This window comes from Lottia gigantea, assembly GCF_000327385.1.
Source record: "Lottia gigantea unplaced genomic scaffold LOTGIsca_25, whole genome shotgun sequence".
Lineage (NCBI taxonomy): Eukaryota > Metazoa > Mollusca > Gastropoda > Lottiidae > Lottia > Lottia gigantea.
In genome coordinates this window covers 2,311,465-2,339,041 of record NW_008708752.1, presented here as the reverse complement: position 1 = coordinate 2,339,041, position 27,577 = coordinate 2,311,465, and the positions used below count along the sequence as shown (strand labels likewise).

Here is a 27,577-nt window from a genome sequence, read left to right as displayed (position 1 = left end):
AGCTATAACTCCTTCTCATTCAATGTGTTTGGTCGACGTTGGTACCGAGGTACCCCTGACACAAGCCGAGAAAGATGGGGCTGTGACTACTCATAATAACTATAGAGAGAATGTCAGTCCCAAAGCTACCAACATGCAGAAAATGGTGAGTGTTTTGTTGTCGTGTTAACTCCAAGTTGATTAATTTCGAAGAATTTGAAATGCACAGAAGCAAAGTCGTTTAGATGTGAAAATATACCGCAGCAGCAAACTAGACGAACAGGAATTCTCAACAGTTGGAAAAAAGTCTCACACCATAACGATTACCAGTTGTGAATAATGATAGTGGTCATGAGTTCCAAACGAAACTCACAACTTAGTTGCATGTTGTTGAGTTGAGTGTTCGAAACTCTTTTTCGTAACCATACACAACTGGTGATCACTATACATTTTTCTTATAGCCGAGACCCTGGTTCTTTTACCAATTGCGTATTTAAATAGTAAATCTACTGTCCGTGCCAAATTCGACATCCTTGTACACTGGATTGGATTTTCCTTAACAATTGATAATTATGTTTAAGTAAAGTTGGTAAGTGAATGATAACTATGTAGTGATAATTTTCTAGGTCTTCTAAGATGATGTTTTATTGCTATTTTATATTATGATTATTTAAAAGGTTTGGGATGATGAGTTGGCAACAATTGCAACGAAATGGGCTCAACAATGCCGAAGATGGTCACGATGATGGTAAATCAAGGAAGACAGTATGTAAGTTTATTTTTCTATTTTTCGTGGTTGCTCAGAACGAGCAAATCCAACTTCCCCTTTGTCAATGTCGAAGGATCAGCTTGTTATTGACTAGTGAGATTTTCATCTTAAAGTTGCAGAACGGTGAATACAGAAATGCAAAAATAAAGTTAAATATAAATAGCATTTCCGATGAATTAACTACCAAAATTTTCGAAATCATAAAAATGACATAATTATACTTTAAAATACTCCAAAATGAATTAAACAATTAAAAATTGCAAATCGAGTTAAAGGCGCTGTCTTGACAGAATATTTCAACTTTCAAATGAAAATAAGCTGCCTTCTCCTGATTTGTTTCATGCAGATCATTATTAAGGGCACAGACTAGCCATTCGTTTAAACAGTAAAACCACAGTCTTAGAATCAGAATTTTTGTAAACTTAGGTAATCAGCAATAATGATCACAACTGTCAGTCGAAATTTGAACCTTCAAATCCGTGAGTGTCCAGAATTTGCGTTTGAAATTTGAAATGACGACTTGTCTTTTCCTGAGACTGCGATAAATAGAAATAGAAAGTTTTTGTGAACAAATTATGCGATTTTCGTACAATTCGAGTACTTGTGAAGACTATTTACATACATATTCAAGACCCAAATCGAGCTCATCAGATAGATAATGTTTAGACGACTGTATCCCTTAGTATTTATTTTATCTTATATAACGATGGAAACAACCTGATCATTTACACATGATGACAACAGTCTAGTCTCTCTGGTATATTCATTAAAGGAATACTACCTCTCACAATGCACATTAAATTTAAAGTCTCAAATTAGGTCAAGTATATATAATTACCATGTGCCATGCCTAAATAATAGAATCTCTATGTGGGACGATATATCCATTAAATTAAGTAATTATTCTAAATATAAGTATTTAGGCGACTGCAATCTTTAAATATATCCATGTATATCATTTTCAAACCTTTTTAGCATTACAAGATACCTATGTTGGACAGAATATGGCGGCTGGTTACTCTGATCTTAATGCAGCTATTACAGGTTGGCATTCTGAAGTAGCTAATTACCAGTATGGTGTAGGATCCATCAACAGTAAAGAAATTGGGCACTACACCCAGGTACGTATGCCTTACTGGAATATGAACTTTCGGAAATAAGTTTGTGACAGGGCAAGTAAGCGATATGCCGTATGCTATACAACAGCAACCGAATTGGCAGTAAATAAAGAAAGCTTATGCTGCTGTAATAGTCACATTTTCCCCATGGTATACAACATGATCTGTGTTAGCTCAAACTGGATAAAATTATGGGGACGAATCCCGCAAAACAAAAAGTATTACAGTCACAATTATTTTTAAATTATACTTAGTTCGGGTCTAACGCTTGCATTTAGTGACGCGAACAAGAGGTGTATTCAGTTGATAAAACTCGGAATACACCTTTTGATCGCGTCACAAGGTGGAGTGGGTAAAAATTTGATGTGCTTACGGTGTCATCAAAGAGCCGTCGTTAGATCATAACTGAAGTTGGTCAATAAAAACCATAAGGTTATAAAACATGGAACGAAAGTTTGGTCTAATTTTGATTAGACTACATGTTTTTGAGATAAATATTCACTGCGAATGAGTGATATTGTCAATATACTATTAATTTTATTAACTATATTTGTTTAAGGTGGTTCAACATAAGTCTTCAAGAATCGGATGTGGTAAAGCTAGTTGTCCAAACCAAAAAACGTTTTATATATGCAACTATGCTATTGGGTAAGTATATTCCTGAGTGTAGAATCCAAGTTCTGAATATATTCAAAAGAGTTTAATGACGTTTGTGTTTGTTGAGAATACTATGTTAGCATTGCAGCCCATCTGCTTGTCCTTTCAACGTCTGTGGTTCCTGAAATACCAGATTATGATGCCACTATAGCAAAGGAAACCATGGACGTCGGACAGTCACTGGGAAACTGACAGATAAATGCCCCTATGTTCCACGATTCACAACAAATAGCCGTTCAAAACATGACCGTGTATCGTTACAATCAGTAATATTATGTAGCTTCTCTAACAAACAAAATAGGTATCGTTACAATCAGTAATATTATGTAGCTTCTCTACCAAACAAAATAGATATCGTTACAATCAGTAATATTATGTAGCTTCTCTACCGAACAAAATAGGTATCGTTACAATCAGTAATATTATGTAGCTTCTCTACCAAACAAAATAGATATCGTTACAATCAGTAATATTATGTAGCTTCTCTACCAAACAAAATAGATATCGCTACAATCAGTGATATTATGTAGCTTCTCTACCGAACAAAATAGGTATCGTTACAATCAGTAATATTATGTAGCTTCTCTACCGAACAAAATAGGTATCGTTACAATCAGTAATATTATGTAGCTTCTCTACGAAACAAAATAAGTACCGTTACAATCAGTAATATTATGTAGCTTCTCTACCAAACAAAATAGATATCGTTACAATCAGTAATATTATGTAGCTTCTCTACCAAACAAAATAGATATCGTTACAATCAGTAATATTATGTAGCTTCTCTACCAAACAAAATAGATATCGTTACAATCAGTAATATTATGTAGCTTCTCTACCAAACAAAATAGGTATCGTTACAATCAGTAATATTATGTAGCTTCTCTACGAAACAAAATAGGTACCGTTACAATCAGTAATATTATGTTATAGCTTCTCTACCAAACAAAATAAGTATCGTTACAATCAGTAATATTATGTCGCTTCTCTACCAAACAAAATAAGTATCGTTACAATCAGTAATATTATGTAGCTTCTCTACCAAACAAAATAGGTATCGTTACAATATGGTGTTGCTTAAGGTGTATTTTTCTTCAATTAAACGTTTCCCTATATATCATAGCCTGGTGTCAGTTGGCGATTTTTAGACAAACATTAAATTTCGATCTACGACGTCAACTTTTAAGTGATAGATGCGCTATTTTGGAGGGTTGTTTGAGTCTTGAATATACGTGTATGTGAATAGTCTTCCGAAGTACTAAAAATGTACGGAAATCGCATAGTTCCTTCAAAAATACATGTATCTCAAACTAGGAATTTCTTTTCCTATTTCAATAGATGTCTTATAGAAATATCAGAAGACCGGATGCTTGGTGTTTGATTTCTTGTTCAAATTTCAGACAATACACTTATAAACTCCCTTATAAATCTGGCACCAGCAGTTGTTCTGATTGTGCCGCTTCCTGTAAAGATAACCTTTGTGGTAAGTTGTAAGAATCATACACTTTACCTGTTCTGACGTTTTAGATGTTATGCTCCATACATGCTAGGGCAACATGAAAATATGGAACATGGTGTCTCAACCTATTTCCGAAATGTACCAATAATAAACTTTTGCGAATCTCTACCCATAATGTAATGCGAGTCGTGAAATAAGTTATCTATTAAATAAGATAATTTTATGGATAGATACTTCTAGAATTGTCTTATTTATCTACAACCTATGCTTCTAATAAGCCTTTGAAAAATGATTAAGTTATCTATTGGTCATAATTTTATATGGTTATATAGTGTATTACTCGAGACGTCTGTCAATAACTGCTTATATGTATGAAAGGCTTTGACAATTCGTTATCAAATTTGGTACAACCTTTTTTTAAAACATACATCGTTGTTTAGGTTTTGTACAATTTATTTCATATATTCAAAACTAACTACCCACTAGTTACTAACTCTTGCTCACAATTTGTACATGTATTTTCCACGAGGAGCTATCAATATAAATCCAATGTTTATGAGATCTATATGTACAATATCTATTGTATATAAATTATAGATTGTGGAGGTAAATTGTGCTTCAATACTGGTACTTTAGATATCAATACGTGTACTTGTTCATGTCCAAGTCTTTACTCTGGTGACCAATGTCAAACTCGTAAGTGATATTTTTATCTGAAATAATGACTTTAATCAGCCTAGGAAAGATCTTATTATAGTTAAATGAATTATTATAAAGTTAAATATTATAAGTATTTATAAATATTAAATCATTTCAGCAGAGGTCAAATCAAATTTTTTCCTAAAGTATAAAATGATGTTATTTACACCCCTACTCTACGTATATATATACGTATATAAAAATCCATTCGGTAAGAAAATGCTGTGAATCAAAAATCTCGTCCGAAGAATGGAAAAATCGGGAGTAAAGGTAATATAGTAGTGGAGACCTGCAAAGATCAATTCACTTTGTATTTATCAAGGAGTTTTCCATCACGACTTTAAAATTTCCTACATATTTTTATAATCGAAAATATATTATGTTATATTTTTTTATTTTCTAGATCTATGTGAATTATATTTTCCATATTTTAGATTTTATTTTTCTGTTGTTATTTCATATTTATATGCGTGTTAGTTGTTCCATTGCCTCGAAACAAATATATTTATTATTCCTATGAAACAGATAGGATCGATTTGTTTGAGATATTCTGCTTCCTCTAAGGTAAAGGTAGTCATTGGGTCTATTATCAATACCAGATGCTTTATAATATTTTTTTACTGGGTGATATTATTCTTTAAAGATCATAATTATATGCCGCTGGACAATTACACTTGGTCATTGTTCCCCCCTCGTTACCCACTATGAACTGCAACGTAAGGTGTAAGCCCTTTCAAGTTTCACTGCATTTTATTTTTATATGTATTTCAGTACAATGTACAAACTCAGAAAAGTCTTGGTGTAGAACCCATTATACTAAAGCTGACTGTACCAAATACAGTAACTTTCCCATTGACTGTAATATGATGTGTGGTGTTTGCCCCTATCGTAAGTATTTATTATTTAAGGCACTTAATGCCAATAGTTTCTAAATGTTAATCAATGTTTATTTGAGAGAAATCGGAATTACGCATATTATAAGCTACATTATCGTATCTTTAGTCGTTGTATATCTTATATACTGTATAGTTGTTTTCTTTTACAGCATGTGATGGAAAACAATGTGAAAATGGTGGAACTCTGGATCTAACCACATGTCAATGTTCTTGTAAAAAACCTTACACTGGTTCAACCTGTACCGACAGTAAGTCTATTTGTGTTTTTTTTCTGATACAAAATCGGAATAGCCGTGATCACCTCGACAAAATAGTGGCATTTTGTTGTATGATCATCATTGATATTGCTATGCTATGGGGATGTTTTAATGTTGTGACAATATGACAGACTCTTTAAATTTCGCTATCCTACAATTTCTTATGTTATCAAGAAACGGGTTTTACATTACATTATTGGGACGGAATTTTAATACAATACTATTGAGATTACATTCGGCAATTCTCGGCAGTTCCGGAAGCTGAATCTGACTCGGTAATGAATGGTGAATTCCGTTGTGTTTTCTTGGGCGAAACTCTTTACTTGCAATTTGTAACACACGGGCGAAATGTTCAGATCTAAAAAATTATCGACTAATAGCAACTGCGATAAACTGAACTGTTCAAGATTCTGAACTCTCAGATGGACACAATTAAAAATATGTTAGTAGAGAAAGTAGAATGCAAGCGTCAGACGGCAGTTGAGAATTTTAAGCTATCCGTTTTTACACAGGTCACTGGTCGACTAATCAGATTCCACATAGTGCAAACTGAAAATGCAGTTGTTATAAGAGTCTATGTGGTAAGGTCGACCTGAGCCTCATCTTCACAATGTCAATCTTTATCGAACTTCTTACTTTTACAACACTACAATAAAATGCTTATAAATACGAGAGGTGTCCCAGAAGATTCCTATCTCCATAAGTATTGTCTTATTTTCAGAGGACTGTAGTGGAGGTCAAAAATCGTGGTGTACTAGTTTTACTGCGGCAGATTGTAAAAAATACGGTAACTTCCCAACTGATTGTAATATCCTGTGTGGTGTATGTCCTTAAGGTATTTATTTATCTATTTATAAAAATTGTATTTATTTATTTATTTATTTATTTATTTATTTATTTATTTATTTATTTATTTATTTATTTTTATTTTATTTTATTTTTTTTTTATTATTTTTTTTTATTATTTTTTTTTTATTATTTATTTATTTTTTTTATTTTTTATTTTTTTTATTTATTTATTTTGGGACTACATAATAAGTAGGACGTAGACTGTATTTCTTTTATCTCTGATTTGAATGATTCGTTTATATATTTTCAGATGCTGATATCTCGAATGGAATTGAAATAAAATGTTGGTGAACGTTCTATTGGAAAAATATGAATAAACTTATCAAAAAAAACATTTCCTTGTTTTATACTCGTGAAAAGGTGTTATGAACCAGCTTAACGTTAAAAGAATTATTTACAAATTATATCTCCATTCGATTTACATACATATCAATTTCGTTGTCAATGTAAGATCATTTACCTTTTATAGAGAGGTGTAGAGAAGAAACTCGGCGAATAATCCCTCTTTAATCTTTTACACAAGTTAAATAGGGATATGATAAACTTTCGTTAGAAACAAAAGTTGTACTTCTAGCGTGCAAATTGGCAAAGTTATGACCATTTTAGTTCAGGTCTAAATTTGCAATGAAGGTACACATCCAACGGAAGTTGCTACGTTCCAAATTTAATGTTCTTATTTTAAAAACCTGCCTGTTGCAGCATTTTTGGTTTCAGATTTTTTCCCCAAACCAAAATATATGCCATGTTCAACTTGAAAGTTTGAAAAAATTTCGATTTTATGTTTTTGGCTGAAAAAGATAGGGGACATGATAATCTTTCGTCAGAAAGAAAGATTATACCTCTAGCGTCGAAATTGGTGAAGTTATGGCAATTTTTTAGTTCAGTGGTGGGGTCGGCAATCTCCCTATACCTTCTAGTTGCACTGTTTAGGGAGAAGACCAAAACTTTGACATGCTGCCGTTCGAAAGCTATATGGGATAGAAAGTTGAAACTTGCACTGAAGGTACACATCCATCGAAAGGTGCTTTGTTCCAAATTTCATGTTCTCACCCGTGAAAACACTGCCTGTTACAGCACTTTTGGTTTTCGATATTTTTCCCAAACCAAAATATATGCTATTTTCGACTTGAAAATTCGGGTGGAACTTGAAAGTCGATTTTCTCAAAAGTGTGAAAAAATTCAGAATTTCTAGTTTTGGAATGAAAAAGAAAAAGATAAACTTTCGTTAGAAACAAAAATGATACCTCTAGCGTTGAAATTATGACCATTTAGTTCAGGGGTGGGGTCTGCAGTCTCCCTATACTGTCAAGTTTCACTGGTTGGGGTGAAGACCAAAATATTGACAGACTGCCGTTCGAAGACTATCAGAGAGAAAAAGTTGAAATTTGCACTGAAGGTACCCATCCAAGTGGCTACGGTCCAAATTTAATGTTCTTATTTTAAAAACTCTGCCTGTTGCAGCATTTTTGGTTTCAGATTTTTTCCCCAAACCAAAATATATGCGATGTTCCACTTGAAAATTCGGGTGGAACATGAATGTCGATTTTCTCGAAAGTTTGATAAAATCCGAATTTCTGTTTTCGACTGAAATAGATAGAATACATGTTCAACTTTCGTTTGCAACAAAAACTATACCTCTAGGATCCAAATTGGCGAAGTTCTGGCCATTTTAGTGAGGGGATGGGGGTCGGCAGTCCGTCAATAGAGTCCCATTGCACAGGTTGGGGTGAAGACCAAAACTTTAACAGGCTGTCGTTCGAAAACTATCAGAGATGTAAAGTTGAAATTTGAACTGAAGGTACCCACCTATCTGAAGTTGTTGTGTTCCAAATTTCAGCTTCCTATCATGAAAACTCAGACTGCTATCGTCCTATACTGTAAACCGACAGAAAACAGATCTGATAGAAAATCGGTTATTTGTGTCAGTGAAATGCCCAGGGGATCAATTTTCCTTGGACTACACCAACGACTGAATAGTTCAAATTTGTATGAATAATCCTTTTGTCTCCCCTTACGCCAGGATGCTGCAAGAAGCTGTCTAGTTTGTCCAGAAAATCCCTTTGCTTGGAAATGTCTGTCGATAGAAGCCATGCAGTTAGTTTTAAACAATTTGGGTCTGGATGGTATATCTCAGTGTTCGGTTGTCGGAGAAGGTCTGGGAGATCCGGAAGTCGAATGAGTGGAGCAATCAACAATTGAAGTAGATCGGTAACCAAGTCCTTCGTGGCCAATAAGGAGCTACTAGGAGTATTTCACAATGAAATTTCCTCATGTAACTGAGAAGTCGGAATAAGACATATTGGAGGATAAATAAGCGTACATGCTCAACCTTGAAATTGTCAGCGCGTCCTGTGCCAATGCTTGTGGGTGGGGACTCCAGGAACAGAAAATCTTGGTTTGGCGATTTTCTATTGATGCAAAAAGGTCTATCAAGGGCACCCCAATGCAGAAAAAGCTTGTGAACTACTGCGCTGTTGAGCATCCATTCGGTCGGGCGGATCCGTCTGCGACTCAACTGGTCTGCTAGAACATTCAATTTCTCAGCGATATGGGCGGCTCTCAAAAGTATATTGTTCTCTAGAGCCATCTGCCAAAGATCCCATGTCTTGTAACATAGTTTCGGGGATTTCGTTCCTCCCTGCTTGTTGATGTATTGGACGACCGTGGTGTTGTTGTAACGTATTAATACCATTTTGCCCGTTAGGCGAGGTATAAATTTGGATACTATGCACAGCTTCCAACTCCAGAGATTTATGTGATAACGTCTTTGCTCCCTTGACCAGGTCCCTTGTATAAGAAGCTGATCCAAGTAACCTTCGTACCCTTCCATCGACGCATCCGTCGTTATGGTCACTGTGGATAAACGAGGTAGAAGAGATCTTCCCTGTAAAATGTTCGCTGGCTCTAACCACCATGAAAGATGTGATTGTAGATGTTGAGTAATTGGAATATCACATGCTGTAAAAGAAAACAACTATACAGTATATAAGATATACAACGACTAAAGATACGATAATGTAGCTTATAATATGCGTAATTCCGATTTCTCTCAAATAAACATTGATTAACATTTAGAAACTATTGGCATTAAGTGCCTTAAATACCAAATACTTACGATAGGGACAAACACCACACATCATATTACAGTCAATGGGAAAGTTACTGTATTTGGTACAGTCAGCTTTAGTATAACTTCTTCTACACCAAGATTTTTCTGTTTTTGTACATTGTACTAAATAGAATATATATAAAAGACTGAGACTTAAATTCTGGAAAGGAATTATAAAAATATGTAGGAAATTATAAGGTTGTTAATAAAGACTCCTTGATAAATACAATAAACCTGCTTCTGGCATTTTCTAAGGTCAGGCATGAATTGATCTTTGCAGGAGTCCACTACTATATTACCTTTACTCCCGATTTTGTCATTCCTCGGACGAGATTTTTGATTGACGGCATTGTCTTACCGAATGGATTTTTATATACGTATATATATACGTACAGTAGGGGTGTAAATAACATCATATTATACTTTACGAAAAAATTTGATTTGACCTCTGCTTAACTGAAAAATATAAAAATGTGGCCTAATAATAAAATTTAATATCTATGTATATTTAATGTATATTATATTTACCTCTATACCAATTTATTTAACTATAATAAGATTTTTCCTAGGCTGATTAAAGTCATTACTTCAGATAAAAATATCACTTACGAGTTTGACATTGGTCACCAGAGTAAAGACTTGGACATGAACAAGTACACGTATTGATATCTAAAGTACCACTATTGAAGCACAATTTACCTCCGCAATCTATAATTTATATAAAATAGATATTGTACATATAGATCTCATAATCATTGGATTTATATTGATAGCTCCTCGTGGAAAATACATGTACAAATTGTGAGCAAGAGTTAGTAACATGGTGTGTTTTGAATATATGAAATAAATTGTACAAAACCTATACAACGATGTATGTTTTAAAAAAAGGTTGTACCAAATTTGATAACGAATTGTCAAAGCCTTTCATACATATAAGCAGTTATTGACAGACGTCTCGAGTAATACACTATATAACCATGTAAAATGATGACCAGTAGATAATTTACTTCACGACTCACATAACATTATTCGTAAAAGTTTATTATTGGTACATTTCGGAAAGAGGTTGTGACATCATGTTCCATATTTTCATGTTGCCCTAGCATGTCTGGAGCATAACATCTAAAACGTCAGAACAGGTCAAGTGTATGATTCTTACAACTTACCAAAAAGGTTATCTTTACAGGAAGTGGCACAATCAGAACAACTGCTGGTGCCATTTTTATAAGGGAGTTTATTAATGGTTTTTCTGAAATTCGAACGAGAAATCAAAATTCAAGCATCCGGTCTTCTGATACTTCTAAGCATTTTGAACTTAAAGGGACAAATGCACCGTTTTTTTACCGATCGTACCTTAGTCTCAGAAACAGAATGTTTTAGTGAAACCCATTAGTAATAGTGTTCCCAACTCACCGGCGAAATTTGAGCCTTCAAATCCACGTGTTTCCAGAAGTATGCGCGTTTGAAAGTTAAAGTGTCGAGTGGTCTTTTCTTGAGACACTGCCATATATAGAAAAGACAGAAAATAGATAGAAATAGAAAAATAAATTCTTAGTTTGAGATACATGCACTTCTGAAGGAATTATGCAATTTTCATACATTCCTGGTAATTTTGAAGACTATGTACATACCCTTATATTCAAGACTCAAATCAACCCTATGACCTATGACTTTAAACGTCGTAGATCGCAATATGTTTGTCTAAAAATCGCCAACTGACACCAGGCTATAATATTTTATTACTCAGGGAAACGTTTCATCCAAGAAAAATATAACTTAAGCAACACCATATTGTAACGATAACTATTTTGTTTGGTAGAGAAGCTACATAATATTACTGATTGTAACGATACCTATTTTGTTTGGTAGAGAAGCTACATAATATTACTGATTATAACGATACCTATTTTGTTTGGTAGAGAAGCTACATAATATTAATGATTGTAACGATACTTATTTTGTTTGGTAGAGAAGCTACAGAATATTACTGATTTTAACGATACTTATTTTGTTTGGTAGAGAAGCTACATAATATTACTGATTGTAACGATACCTTTTTTGTTTGGTAGAGAAGCTACATAATATTACTGATTGTAACGATACCTATTTTGTTTGGTAGAGAAGCTACATAATATTAATGATTGTAACGATACTTATTTTGTTTGGTAGAGAAGCTACAGAATATTACTGATTTTAACGATACTTATTTTGTTCGGTAGAGAAGCTATATAATATTACTGATTGTAACGATACCCATTTTGTTTGGTAGAGAAGCTACATAATATTACTGATTGTAACGATACCTATTTTGTTTGGTAGAGAAGCTACATAGTATTACTGATTTTAACGATACTTATTTTGTTTGGTAGAGAAGCTACATAATATTACTGATTGTAACGATACCTATTTTGTTTGGTAGAGAAGCTACATAATATTACTGATTGTAACGATACCTATTTTGTTTGGTAGAGAAGCTACATAATATTACTGATTGTAACGATACCTATTTTGTTTGGTAGAGAAGCTATATAATATTACTGATTGTAACGATACCTATTTTGTTTGGTAGAGAAGCTATATAATATTACTGATTGTAACGATACACGGCCATGTTTTGAACGGCTATTTGTTGTGAATCGTGGAACAGTGGGGCATTTATTTGGCAGTTTCCGACTGTCCGACGTCCTTTGTTTCAGAACAATTGTTATTTGCTATAGTGACATCACAATCTGGTATTTTAGGAACCACAGACGATGAAAGGACAAACAGATGGGCTGCAATGCTAACATAGTATCCTCGACAAACACAAACGTCATTAAACTCTTTTGAATATATTCAGAACTTGGATTCTACTTCCAGGAATATACTTACCCAATGGCATAGTTGCATACATGAAACGTTTTTTGGTTTGGACAACTAGCTTTACCACATCCGATTCTTGAAGACTTATATTGAACCACCTTAAAAATCAAAATTAGATTTCATTATTTATAAGCTTATGGTTTTCTTACGACATCTCTTTTAAAAAATCATTCGTTTGATGACACCGCCAGCCAATCGAATTTCTACCCTCTCCAAATATGGAATTTGTGACGCGAACAAAAGTCTATTCCGAGAAGCATTATTTTATCAACCGAATACACCTCAAAATCCAAGCGTTAGACCCTAACTAAATATAAAAGCTAATAATAAACCAAATGGAAGTCTGGTCTAATTTTAATTAGACTGAAAAATAAAAGACTGGAGACATCTGACTATACTAAAATTAATGTTGTGTGATTGTACTTCTTTTTGTTTTGCGGGATTCGTCCCCATAATTTTATCCAGTTTGAGCTAACACAGATCATGTTGTATACCATGGGGAAAATGTGACTATTACAGCAGCATAAGCTTTCTTTATTTACTGCCAATTCGGTTGCTGTTGTATAGCATACGGCATATCGTTTACTTGCCCTGTCTCAAGAGCTTTTATCTCAAGCAGAAACAATATGACTATCTGTCCGCCAAACCCGATTGTCGTGAGAGACATTTGTACACTTTGTCTATCATAAAATCCAACCAAGGAGTGGCTTATCTCGAATAAAATCCTTAAAGACCGCCCGATTATATCTGAATGTGGCAGTGAGTCGTATGCAGTATCAGAATACAATGATCATTTCTTACTACCTCTAGCATGTCACAATTCCCCCCTAGGTATAACGCACACCTTTTCATAGAAGAGTGGGAACGTGAGGTATTGCCCCTCTGTCCATTTGACCCACTTTTTTTACAGACGCTTTTTGGATGACATTTTTATGGTTTGGACTTATTCTATCGAACAGTTTTGGGAATTCTTTGAAATTCTCAAACAAACACCATCCTTCCATCACACTAACCGCAAACGTGAGTGACAAAAGCATAAACTTTCTCGATACCACGTTCTTTAAGGGAGATTCCATAGCAGAAACAAATAAACTGGATATTAAAATGTATTTCAAAGAAACTGATACTCATCGACTCTTGCACGAGAGCTCCTTTCACCCAAAACATAGCTTTTCTGGTATAATTAAGTCACAAGTTTAACGATTTCACCGAATTTGCACAAGATCTTCTGATTTCAACCAAGCCTGTACGATTGTGTTCTCAAAACTGAAAGAGCCATTTTCATAGCAGGTACACATACATCGGAAATTGCTATGCTCCAAATTTCATGTTCTTACCGTAAAACCTGCCTGTTACGGCACTTTCGGTTTCAGATAATTTTCCCAAATCAAAATATATGCGACTTTCTACTTGAAAAGTCGATTTTCTCGAAAGTTTGAAAAAAATCCGAATTTGTGTTTTTGACTGAAATAGATAGAAGTCATGATATACTTCCGATAGAAACAAAAATTAAATCTCTAGCGTCACAACTGGCGAAGTTATGGTCATTTTTAGTTCAGGGGTAGGGTCGGCAGCCGCCCCGACAGCCGCCCTATAGTGTCTTGTTGCACTGGTTGGGGTTAAGACCAAAACTTTGACAGGCTGGAGTCCGAAGATTATCAGGGATAGAAAGTTGAAATTTACACTGCAGGTACATATCCATTGGAAGTTGCTATGATCAAAACTTCATGTTCTTACCGTAAAAACTGCCTGTTACAGCACTTTCGGTTTCAGATTTTTTTCCCAAACATGTATATGCGATTTTCCTCTTGGAACTTCAAAGTCGATTTTCTCGAAAGTTTGAAAAAATTCCGAACTTCTGTTTTTGACATGAAAAAATTTCGTCAGAAACAAAAATTATATCTCTAGCGTCAAAATGGCAAAATTATGGATTAAGAAGATTAAGAACACGATTTCAATTGTGCCACGAATCGTGATAGTGGGAACCTAGCATCACAATACATCGCCAATTGGAAATCTAAAAACAATGGGTTATTGTCTCTGTTTACTGTCATGAACAAATTGACATAATTGTACTCTATGTTGCCAGTTTTTAACGACCAATTAGGTTTTTCATTTTAATTGACGTTTCATTATAATTATATCACTCTTCCATATTAATGGCAGTCAGCAATTCTCGACAATTCCCGTAAAGCTGAATCTACTTCAGTTGGATGATTGGTACATTTCGTTGGGTCTTCTTAGACGGGCATATTTGCTTTTGGCATTTACCATCAATTTGTCTAGTGATAGAAACATGGCGATATGATTACGAATAGAAAGCCCATAACTTTAGAATTTAGGCATTTAATGCTTTATTGTGAATATCGGTAAAGCATTTATATATTTTATCATCATATTGAATCCACTTCTAAGTTTCGTATTTATTGAATTTTTGCCCAAAACGACCATCCTTTCATGTTTGAAATACAAGATCTTATGGCAATCTGGACTTATTTTCGGTCCATAATAATTGCCGTTCAATAACGTGATATGATGCTGAGAGCAAGCGGAACTTCACTGTACAGCGTTTGGACTGGGTGATTAATTTCACTTCCTGGTTCGTTTAAGGGGGAGTAACATATTGTTCTCCCATCAAGTTAAATAAGGGGGGTAATAATTGTTTCACGCTCAGTTGTGGAACATTCAGTAGTTGAAACATTCGGTTGTGGAACATTCAGTCGTTGAAACATTCAGTTGTGGAACATTCAGTTATGGAATATTCAGTTGTGGAACATTCAGTTTGGAACCTTCGATTGTTGAACATTCATTTGTTGAACATTCAGTTTGGAACATTTAGTTGTTGAAACATTCAGTTTGGAACATTCAGTTGTTGAAACATTCAGTTGTGGAACATTCAGTTGTTGAAACATTCAGTTGTGGAACATTCAGTTTGAAACATTCAGCTGTTGAAACATTCAGTTGTTGAACACTCAGTTGTTGAACATTCAGTTGTTGAACATTCAGTTGTTGAACATTTAGTTGTTAAACATTTAGTTGTGGAACATTTCGTTGTTGAAACATTCAGTGTGGAACATTCATTTGTAACTGATTTAAGATTAAGTTTAAAATTAGAATACAAATATTTTCAAAATAATTATGTCAAGTAAATCGGAAATTGACACATACTCCTACTTTAATAGTGTATGAATTCCGACTCATATTATTAATGAGGTGCGTATCTGTCTGCGTATTTGAAAATTATTATTCAATTCAGTAGAAGATTGCGGTAATTATTTGGTGAGTAATACATGAAAATTTCATTTTTGTTAAAATGAAGTTGCTTTTAATCGAGTTGACATGCTTTTAGATATGATAGCGATCGCTTGAATATATACTCAATAAATCTCAATAAACCTACAATAAGAAAGTTGATGGTGCACTTTCACCATCCCGGAGATCATTCGCACTTAAACGGGAATTGTTCAGCTAAGCTTATCAATAACAGTGTGTACAGCTTACTATCGAAATTTAAATCCAAAATACAAATTAGATACTAGTATCATCAGTTACAAGATAGTTTCGTAATAAACATTCCGTTATATATTTCAATGTATTTAAATACGTGCTCTGATTTTATCTCGCTGTACTCCTTCAGAATACGTGACCAAAAAAATTTTCAGACCTTAAATTTTGGCGTATTTAAATACGTGTTCTGATCACTGGCGGCGTTAGAGGAGGTAACGGGGGTGTGGGGTGGCTTTACACCCCGAAGTGTACCATTTTATTGATTTTCTATCACCATTTTTATATATTTTGACCCAAAATATGTATCAGAATATGCCAAATCAATTCAAATTTTTAAAATTTCCTTGACAGAATCCTTTTAGACAATCTATTAGGGGCTAGCGATAAGACACTTTCACAGAAGTTCGACAGTTGTCTCCCATTGAGTCAGTCTACCCCCTATTGTACCCATAGTCTTCAGAGGCTGGCGCCACAACTGTTTCTGATTTTATCTCGCTGTTCTCATAAAGAAATACGTGACCAAAAAATATCTTTCAAACCTTTTGACCTCGTTTTATATAAGCTCTGATTTTATCTAGCTACTGTCTTTAAGAAATACGTAACATTGCCGTGAAAAAAGCATCACAATTTTTAGATGATCAACAGTATAAATCTTGATACACCTGAATCTCTTGTCAGTTTTATCATTTACTTCACAATTGAACAAATGATATTGTTATATTAATCAAAGATATTATTTACACAGGTATTTATTTAATTTTATCTCTCTAACTATCTTTCTACTACTATATTATATTATTATATTTTATATACTATTAATACTATAATATCTCTATGCGCCTGTATGTTATTCTTTATATTTTTTGTGGTTTTGTTTGTCTTCAATCGAGCCTTGATTGGAAATGAACTGAAATGGATTCCTACATTTTCAATCTCATTACATTAAAGGGGCATGTGATTTAATTGTAGGTCGGTTTTATTTTTGTTCAAATCTATTTATGAAAACTAGACAAAATATCTCCATTTTCGTCCGATTTGACGCTACTACCAACGAACTTCGTCAGCTCTGAAAGGTCTTTAAATTGAATCAATGACTCTTGATCCTTCACAGTTGATATCGGTTTCCCAAATACAAATTACATCAATCTCAAATTATATGTACTGGTAATGGATTTATATTTTGATTCATTTGATATTGCTGTCGATTGTCTCTCGTTTAAACACTTTGTCTAAGTGCCTCTCGCTTTCTCGCCTTTTTCCTCGCCTTATTCCTCGATTTCTCGTGGGCGAGAAGTCGAGTTTCCTCGCTTTCTCGTAGGCGAAAAGTCGAGAGTAGATATGGCCGCAGCCGGCTTCCATAATAATGCTCAGTTATCAAACTTTTGGAGTAATCTTTCGGTGTTTTAAACCAACCTCAACAGTACAACTGGGATCCATCGGGACATGAAACCAAAGAAATCTGACTGTTCTTTATACCGTAAATTGTAACGAGAAATGTAATCCATTTAGGTAGATAATGTATGAAGTACACGAAGATTATTTGTCCTAAGAACTCCATTTGACCACAATGTTTCATTCTCTTCATTTGATATAGGTTCAGCATGTTTTCTCGTTTGAACTGGTCCTTTATTTGACATTCACAACAAATCTGGCCAAAAGTTTAACTCTTTGTAATCCATGTAATCCAAATCATTTTGTTTTTTGGGATAAAGCTTTTTGCTTGGTTACTTCGCCATATTCCCAACCGCTAGAATGTTTTTACCGCCCATTTATTCTGCCTCGTTTGTAGAAACTGATGTCTGGGCAACTTCCAAAATGTCTCATCCTTTGATACGTTGATCATTATCGTACACATTTTCTTCTGCATCCGATATATCCGAATAAATGTCCATGTGTTATCATTATCAGTTTCGAGTATCCAAAAATTCCACACTTTGGAATGGCCATTATTAATTCCGTCCGAATTATAGTATTTTCTATTATTTGGCTTGCAATAATTAATTCTTCATCCGAGTCATTTATTATTGACTGCAAGTTCTTATTGTTTGAACTTTGTCACGTGTTATCAATCTTCACGTGCATACGAGGATTCAGTGAGTAAACAACAGCTAAACCAACACCGGATGATATGGAAGAGTTCACTGTGGATTATAGGGATGAAGAAATTATCAATATTTTAAATGTGATGTCGATGTGTATGTAAAATATTACCCTCTTGCCCTCGGTTAAATATTAGAATTAACCCTCGGTGTTCGGCCCCTGGTTATTTGTAATATCAACCTCGTAGATGTTAAACTTTACTACATATTGAAGAAGTACATGTTTTGTTGGCATTTTTACTTGTGATTTCTATCTGTAATTGACAATAGCTCGTCTTTTACTATCATCAAATATTGGACTTACGGTATAATAAAAGTAAGAGAGCTAACTGAATAGGATGTCCTTGTTGATGCATTTATTCACATTCCTAATAAAACATATTACATCTTGTACACAAATCTCAGATCCGTTATTTCGTCCTCCCAGAGGTAAAGACAGCTCGCATCTGGCTTTATCCGGATTTGGTATTCAGGTGTATTGTATTGTAAACGTTGGTTATGTTAATAGATTTTGTATGATTGTGACTGACAATAATCCTACAATGAATTGCCTTAATTAAACCAATATATAAACTCTCAATTAGTTTTTTTTTCATCTGTCCACGACACCAGAATATATTTTGTTTATTACTTATTATATCAGATCACAGAAACCTATTTAAGAACCAATGCTGATTTGACTTCATTACATTTTGTCTAGGTATTTCTTATAAAGATATCCAAAATGAATCGTCTCTACATTATACTGGTCATGTGGCAGATTTTAAGAACTGAATCCGCAGTTATATGTAAGTTATTATTTATCTCTATACCGATGAATTTGATAAATTTTATAATATTTATAATATTTTATAATATTTAATAAATTTTATAAAGTTCATAAAATTTATAATATTTATAATATTTTGTAATACTTATAATATTTTATAATTTTTATAATATTTTATAAATTGTATTTAATTATAAATCTATTTATTCATTTATTCATTCATCCATTGATTTATAAATTGATTTAGAATTTATTCATAAATTAATTTATAAATTTATTTACAAATTTATTCATTTATTTATTCAAATCACCAATGACAACAGAAAAGAATGAATTAAACGTCTATATTTTACAAGAATGATAAGCATAGTTTTCGAGGATCTAAATTCTCGTTGATTCAACTTGGATTCTTCGTGCCCATTTGCATCATTCACATTATACTCAAATAGCGAATGCTATTAAAGGAACAGATGCGCCATTTTTTACCATTCGTACCTTAGTCTCAGAAACTGGATTTTTTTTTAGCTAAGCCAATCGGTAATATAGTGTTCAAAGCTTTGAGCCATAAAATCAATGTGTGTCCAGAAATATCCACGTGAAATTACTAGTTTCAATTTCCTTTTAAAAGAATTATGCGATTTTCTTACATTTCAAGTAGGCTACTTCTGAAGACTATTTACATATATATATTCAACACTGAAATCAACCCCACAAAATGGCACTACTATACCTTTAAGACGAATTTGGACACTTTTCATTTATTTTACAAACCATACAGTTATTCTCTAATAATTTCAGCCTCTGTAGAGAATCTTAATGAATTAAGTCGTTATGAAAGATCAGCAAATAACGCTGCAGCTCAAACTAATCTAAAGTACAATGTAAGTATAATCTGTAATATTTATAATCTACTGTAAAGACAATCGTGTATTCGGAATGAGATTGAGTATTTGCTTTCAAATTTACGATACCACTCGGTTTCTTAGTAGTTTCACTGTAAAATTTTGCTTCTGGCAAAAATAGTTGATAATTTGCACGAGTTTACTCCGAATCTATTTAAGGAGTTATATAACTAAAATTGTGTCTCATTAAGTATACAGATTTATCCGTGTTTATTCTTAAGAATTTTTTTTATATTGGTTCAATAATGTTAAACGAGGGCGTAATCCTTGTTTTATAACTTTCATTCGAAATTATCTGTAATCAAAAATCTGAAAAATATTTTATTATTCTTGTTCAATTTAAAGTTTGAATAATCCTTGAAGCCACATTGATGGACATCGTGCCAAACCACACCCTAATCTGTCATACTTCCTGCAGGCCATGACAATACAAAATCAAAATTTCCCCTGTAATATTTCCAGGAAAATTTCACAATTATTATTGATACGATAATTAGTTATATGGATGAAAGTGATTTTTTTTAAGAATTAACCACAAATGAACCCTATCCAGAGGAATAAATAAAAGGAATTATTCACAATTAGTTATTGCCTTTATTCTTCTTAACACGTCCAATTTCAAGCTCGTAAACACGTAAAAACGTATCATTCCTATCAAAATTTAGCGAGAGCATATAATGATAATGGTTTGGTATTTTCATTTGATATTTCTTTACTTATCAATTATTTCATATTTGGGGATAATTTTAGCTCCACATAGATATCAATTAACCATAACTGCATAATTACAGGCAGAATGTAAGTGCCTCCAATCTGTGTAATTAGAAGTTTTTACTAGTGTTGCGCCCCCTGGCGGAAATGGTTTAAAACAACTACTGTTTCCAGAATATTCAGGCACCAATACACATGTAAATTGTCCGATCTATTCCACGATATTAGCTATGGTAAATAGTTCTCTAATGCAGTCGTAGTATTTTTTAAGTTTTTGTTATTTGTATTATTCGTATATCTTCAGTCTAACTGTAATGCTGACTACAAAGCTCTAACTCCTTCTCATTCAATGTGTTTGGTCGACGTTGGTACCGAGGTACCCCTGACACAAGCCGAGAAAGATGGGGCTGTGACTACCCATAATGACTATAGAGAGAATGTCAATCCCAAAGCTACCAACATGCAGAAAATGGTGAGTGCATTATTTTGAAATGATAAGTAAAATCGTGCAGATGGGACAATAACCTGAAACTCCGTGATAAAAAAATATCTCGACAGTTGCATCAGTCAGCACACTTCGTAGGCTCTCTTATCCCTTTAAAGTTTGGAAGTTAATTCTACTGTCCTGTCAATATTTCCTCTCTGTAATCTGCGAGGCTATGCAGTAATAATTTTCTTCCTAGGATAACATTGGATTTTCAATTTATTTTACGATTATTTAAAAGGTTTGGGATGATGAGTTGGCAACAATTGCAACAAAATGGGCTCAACAATGCCGAAGTGGTCACGATACTGGTAAATCAAGGAAGACAATATGTAAGTTCCCTTCTTTTACTGTTGGCGTATCCCATTGCTCGACATAAGTTTCGTCTTTTCCAACCCAACATCCACTTTGTCTTAGTTTAATAGTTTAAATCAAAATGACTTCTGTGACGAATTCGAGACTATAATTATCGGAATAATGACAGTGATATAAATACTCTAAGTACTCCAAAATACGAAAAAGAGAACTTCATGGCTTCTGATCCAACTTGAAGACTATTTTATGCCTATTTAACATGGAAAAGGATCATAGAAAGACGTTACAGATACTTAGAAAATTGGAATCGAAAGATCGACACTGTCCTGAGAAATACAGCCAACGAGAGAAAGTCGGTTTACCATATACAATATATACAGTCTTGGTCGAGGGTTCTGATTGGCTGCATTCGCTAGCGTACAATCCAATCCAATCGCTGCATTCCGTGATACAAGAATTGTGACTTGTAGTCAAGGTATTAGACAAATTTCGTAATAGCTTGACATTGTGAAGATGAAATACAATGTTACAATACTATATTCAATAAAACAAAAGTTAATAACCTTGGTATCCAGTCAATGTTTGTTCGTGAAACAGGAAAAAACAAGAAAAACGGAAATCTATGCCATCCGATATACCAATACAACCATCTGGACAATGTTTATGTAAAGATATATATTAACTATAGCATCTGAACAATTAAGGATGAAAAAAGAAGTTGGCAGTCTGTTTCCATCGTTATATAAGATAAAAAAAATCAGTCATAAAGGGATACATTTGTTTAAACATTTAGTTACCAAGCTTATATAGCTCAATTTCAACAATTTTATTAAAATTTGAAATCATTTTCCTAATATTCAAAAATGCCGTTTGGTTATTCTGTTGATAAAGCCCAATTTCAGCAACCCATTACTCTTTCTAGAATTTTCGAGGAAAGTAGAGATATAACAGTGAACGTTTACATACCATTATTAGTTTTTAATCTATTAATTTCCATAGCTTTACAAGATACCTATGTTGGACAGAATATGGCGGCTGGTTACTCTGATCTTAATGCAGCTATTAAAGGTTGGCATGATGAAGTCGTTGATTACCAGTTTGGTGTCGGGTCTATCAACGGTAAAGCCGTTGGACATTACACTCAGGTAGGTATTAACATAAGTCTGGAATGCGGAAATCTACGGAAATTTTGCCGTGTTAGGAACATACATCGAGGAGTCCACTTGTTTTGTATGCAAATTGGCAGAAATACAAAAAAGGTGATGCTTTAATGGCAGAAATGTCCTGATTGCAAATTACATGGCCCTCGTGTGCTTAAAATATACAAATTGTTAACAATAAACATGCACATATAATTAATTTCTTATTGGATGGACAAATTGAGTTATTGGGGTCAAATATGATCATTTGACCAATAGAGATACAGATACCAATATCAACGGCGGAAAAAAAACCAGTCTCTTATCAGATCGGTGTCCTCAACCAATGCAGATAATTATGGCTTATATATATTATATATATTTATTTCAGGTGGTTCAGCATATGTCGTCAAGAGTCGGCTGTGGTAAAGCTAATTGTCCAAATACCCCTTACGGAACGTATTATATTTGCAACTATGCTACTGGGTAAGTGTTAAACTCACGGAATACAATGTAAGTTTTAAATTCACTCAAAGAGTTTTTATGTGTATATATTAAGAACACTTACAGGTTAAAGGAGCAGTCAGTGTCTGTGGCTCCTATTATATCAGATTAGTGGTTTGGTTATGACTCTTTAGAAGAGTTTTTATGTTGCTTAAGATATATTTCATTTCTTCGAGGGAATATTTCAGTAATTGGTGATTTTTTTTTAGCAAAACCTGTATATTTGGCATCTCTGCTATCTGGGACGTCGACTTAAGGTTGAAAATTCATGAAAATTAGATCAGATGCGTTCGATTTCTTATTTCAGGCAAGGCAGTATTAACTATCCTTATAAATCTGGCACCAGCAGTTGTTCTGATTGTCCAAATTATTGTCAAGATAACCTTTGTGGTAAGTTGTAGGTAGCATGTACGTTAATTTTCATAACGTTTATGGATTGATTGTTTTGCGTGCTTTAATGGTCCCGATATCCCTCTGTCCATCATGAACAACAGAACCAATAGGTTCAAGGAAGCTTTTCATGTGATAGCTGTTTAGTGAACAAGAGGACACAAACCATGAATTGTTGAAACAGTTTCGAAGGATGTCTCAATCACTGAGTAAAAGGCTTTTTTGCAGTGAGTTAGTTTTTGTGGTACTCCTTCTTCATGGTGACGGGAATGATTTATAATGATTACTTTGTAAACAGAAATCATGATCTATGTATATAATCTTTTATAATCCATTGGAATGTGCATGAAGAGTCAATGAATGACACAGTAGTCAGATAAAACGTAGTTATATTTATGGGAAATGATTTCTGTATGTAAATCTTTCAAAGTTCATATGTTTATGCTTTTGTATTTTGGAGTACTTAGAGTATTTATATCACTGTCATTATTCCGATAACTGTCTTTATATTTTTCATTATTTTGTTTATATAAAATAAAGTGTACAGAAACGGAAGCAACGTTAAATTTGTAAAGAAAGCTTTACGTACAGCACGTTGCTCAAATCCTGCTTACCTTTTGTGCAAGTGTTTTATTTTTTCAGAAGTTTTCAATATAATCTTGTTCATAAATTTGATATAATTGCAATGTCTGTTTTATATAGCACTTATAAATTATAGATTGTGGAGGTAAATTGTGCTTCAATACTGGTACTTTAGATATCAATACGTGTACTTGTTCATGTCCAAGTCTTTACTCTGGTGACCAATGTCAAACCCGTAAGTGATATTTTTATCTGAATTTCATTGATTTGTATTAGCCTCTGATAGACATACTTTAGAGTTACGTGGAGTTAAAATCATTAGCCACGATGTATTTGGGATTTTCCGCCTTATTCCGATGAGGGCATTTTAAGCCAGGGAAATTATTAAGAACGAGCAGACTTTTTAAAAATATTCTATACTGCCTGATATATTTCTCTATACTGCCTGATATCTTTCTTAAAGAAATATATCAGGCAGTATAGAATATGTAAGATATTCAGCTCAGTAATTCCAATTCTGTGTATAGTATTCTGATACCACTGTCCTGCCAATAATGCCCTCATTGCACACTGTGGTCCGTCTCTATTGTCGGGTCCAATAACGTAAGGCGTCACAGTGCATTTTTATATATGATATTTCAGTCCAATGTACAAACACAGAAAAATCTTGGTGTAGAACCCATTATACTGAAGATGACTGTACCACATACAGTAACTTGCCCATTGACTGTAATATGATGTGTAGTGTTTGCCCCTATCGTAAGTATTTATTATTTAAGGCACTTCATGCCAATAGTTTCTAAATGTTAATCAATGTTTATTTGAGAGAAATCGGAATTGCGCATATTATAAGCTACATTATCGTATCTTTAGTGGTTGTATATCTTATATACTGTATAGTTGTTTTCTTTTACAGCATGTGATGGAAAACAATGTGAAAATGGTGGAACTTTGGATCAAAACACATGTCAATGTACCTGTAAAGACCCTTACTCTGGTCCAACCTGTACCGACAGTAAGTCTATTTGAGGTTATTTGAACAATATCCTTGAAACGACACTGTTATTATAATTCCATTATTATTGTTCACGAACGCTGAAAGTTAAAAAAAATGGTATAAAACCTAATCACGGCCATGGAGTTTGTGATCAATAATGTCAATATCAAAGGCCATAGATGTGTATTTGTAACAGACAAAAAGTATTCAAATTGGAATAATGTGGATGGTCATGGGTTCGAAGCAGGTCCTCATCCCATCGGAATAGCCGTAATCAACATGACAAAAAGTGTGACCCATTTTGCTTATAACTCCTTTCTGGTTATCACGAACAGTAATTGTCAACTATCTATATCATGCATCGAGGTTTATATTGATATCCCCAACTCATATGATTAAATTTTGTCAGCTAATATGATAAAAATGACCCATTCTGAAGATAAAAGGTTGAAGATAAGGAAGATTATTTTATGTGAATCTCAATTAAAATCAATACATTGTTTTTGCAGAAGACTGTCCTGGAGAAGAAGAATGGTGGTGTAAAAAATACTACACTGCTGCCGACTGTCCTAAATATTCCAACTTCCCCACTGATTGTAACATCATGTGCGGTGTCTGTCCACCACGTAAGTAGAGTATAATCCTCGATATAATATGTGAATTACTCACTAACATGTGCCATTTTTTACTTAAATATGATATTATGAATAACTCTTCATATTTCTGAATTTCTCGTTGATATATTATATTTCAGAATTACTTACTAAAATATATTGGTAAATAAATCATTGAAATTACACATTTGTGAATTACTCACTAAAATATTATTTTTGTGAATTTGCTCACTGAAATATATTTGTAATTTTCTTTTTAAGATATAATACTCACTGAACTACTCACTGAAATATTATATTATTTTGTGAGTCACTCACTGAAAATGACAGTCCAATTAAAATTAGACCCAACTTTCGTTTCGTTTTTTTTTTTTATTAGATTTTATTTTTAGCGCAGCCGCTCCAAAGTAGGGTCTAAAGACCGGACGTTTAAACATTCCTCAAAATAACCTTTTAACCCCATTCTGCTTTAACCAATAAAATTTACGCCCTCTCCATCGTTGGTGTTTTGTGAGAAATTTAAGGGATTTGCTTGGTTAAAGTAAATGTCAGCTGATTAGTTCTAAAGGTTATTTTGAGGAATGTTCAAGAGTAAAAGTTGGGTCTAATTTTAATTAGATGTGATAATGATATCTAATATCCATTCAACAAAAAATTGTTTCCATAATAAACCTTCCTCATACGTTACATATACAGATGTGTCGTCCAAATTTATGTGCAAAGTATTGCATGTGATATTTGTATTTTTTGGTTCTAGCATGTGATGGTAAAGAGTGTCTAAATGGCGGAACATTGAACATAGGTACTTGTGAATGCGCCTGTGATATTCCTTTTACTGGTTCTACTTGTGCTGAAAGTAAGTTTTCTCTGACTCAATTCCTTAAATTCTCTCTGTATTCTAAGGATTGTTTCATCATTTCCTCTGACCTTGGGTGAGATCAGGAATACTGGTGATTTTAAACATCAATTTCAAATGTTTTGGACTGTCATAGTTCTTGAAACTATTAGAATCCATTAGTGCTGGCCATTCCTCTCTTTCTTATTCTCAAGGATATTAAGATGAGTTTCAACCAAGATTTGCTGCTTATTTTTCATATGAACCAACCGATATCAAAGCTAGATACATCTGTAAATCATGGGTGCTCACTACTAATTCGAACAACGAATTGAATATTATAGGCAAATCAATCAACGTTTACATTTTTATAAAAGGTGTTTCCACTGTCGTCCTTGAATATCTGTATTTAACGAGATGTTTCATACATTTTATTAGCTTTGTCTTATTTTCAGAGGACTGTAGTGTTGGTCAAGAACCGTGGTGTGCTAGTCAAAATCAGACAGATTGTATAAAATTTAGTAACTTCCCATCTGATTGTAATATTCTGTGTGGTCTATGTCCCTAAGGTATTTATTTATTTATTTATCTATTTAGATTAATTTAATTTGGAAGAGAAATAATTTCATCTGATATATATTTGTGGATGGAAAAGTTACTAGACACCGAATAAGATGGTCGTTAGATAAGCCTAAAACTCTGTTTTATTCCATTTCGTTCCATATTTCTTTCATCATTGTTTGGCTCATATATTTTCAGATATGCAGATATTTTTAACGGAATTGGAAAAAGCCGTTAATAACGTCGTTAAAAAATATTCCATTGGAACAAAATAAATAAACATATCAAAAACGACCTTTTCTTGATTTATACTAGTATGTCTTATGGGGGTGGGGGTGGCCATATGCTTTTAAGCTGGTGAAAGAGACAATTTCTATTAGGAATAAACAATGATATTTTCAATATCTCAGAATCGTATCCACTTGTAAACAACCACAACCGTGCATCTGTGATTTGTGACATTTTGGTCAATGTGGGTTTTTATATTTGCCTTTTTCGTAGCATTATTTTGTGC

General features: G+C 33.5%; 2 protein-coding genes across 2 annotated transcripts; both read left to right on the top strand.

Moving 5' to 3' along the window:
- Window positions 1-22: 22 nt before the first annotated feature.
- Window positions 23-23,485, top strand: LOTGIDRAFT_116974 (hypothetical protein; the record flags this gene model as incomplete). Its single annotated transcript, XM_009055718.1, has 5 exons — window positions 23-145; window positions 21,368-21,478; window positions 22,467-22,586; window positions 22,972-23,066; window positions 23,392-23,485. 5 exons carry the CDS (start codon window positions 23-25, stop codon window positions 23,483-23,485), a joined length of 543 nt encoding a protein of 180 aa, XP_009053966.1.
- LOTGIDRAFT_89401 (hypothetical protein) lies at window positions 23,411-25,684 on the top strand (the record flags this gene model as incomplete). The annotated part of the gene is made up of 3 exons (XM_009055546.1): window positions 23,411-23,474; window positions 24,193-24,291; window positions 25,563-25,684. Coding segments are annotated over 3 exons (285 nt in total), but the record flags the coding sequence as incomplete, so codon positions are not given.
- Window positions 25,685-27,577: the final 1,893 nt, after the last annotated feature.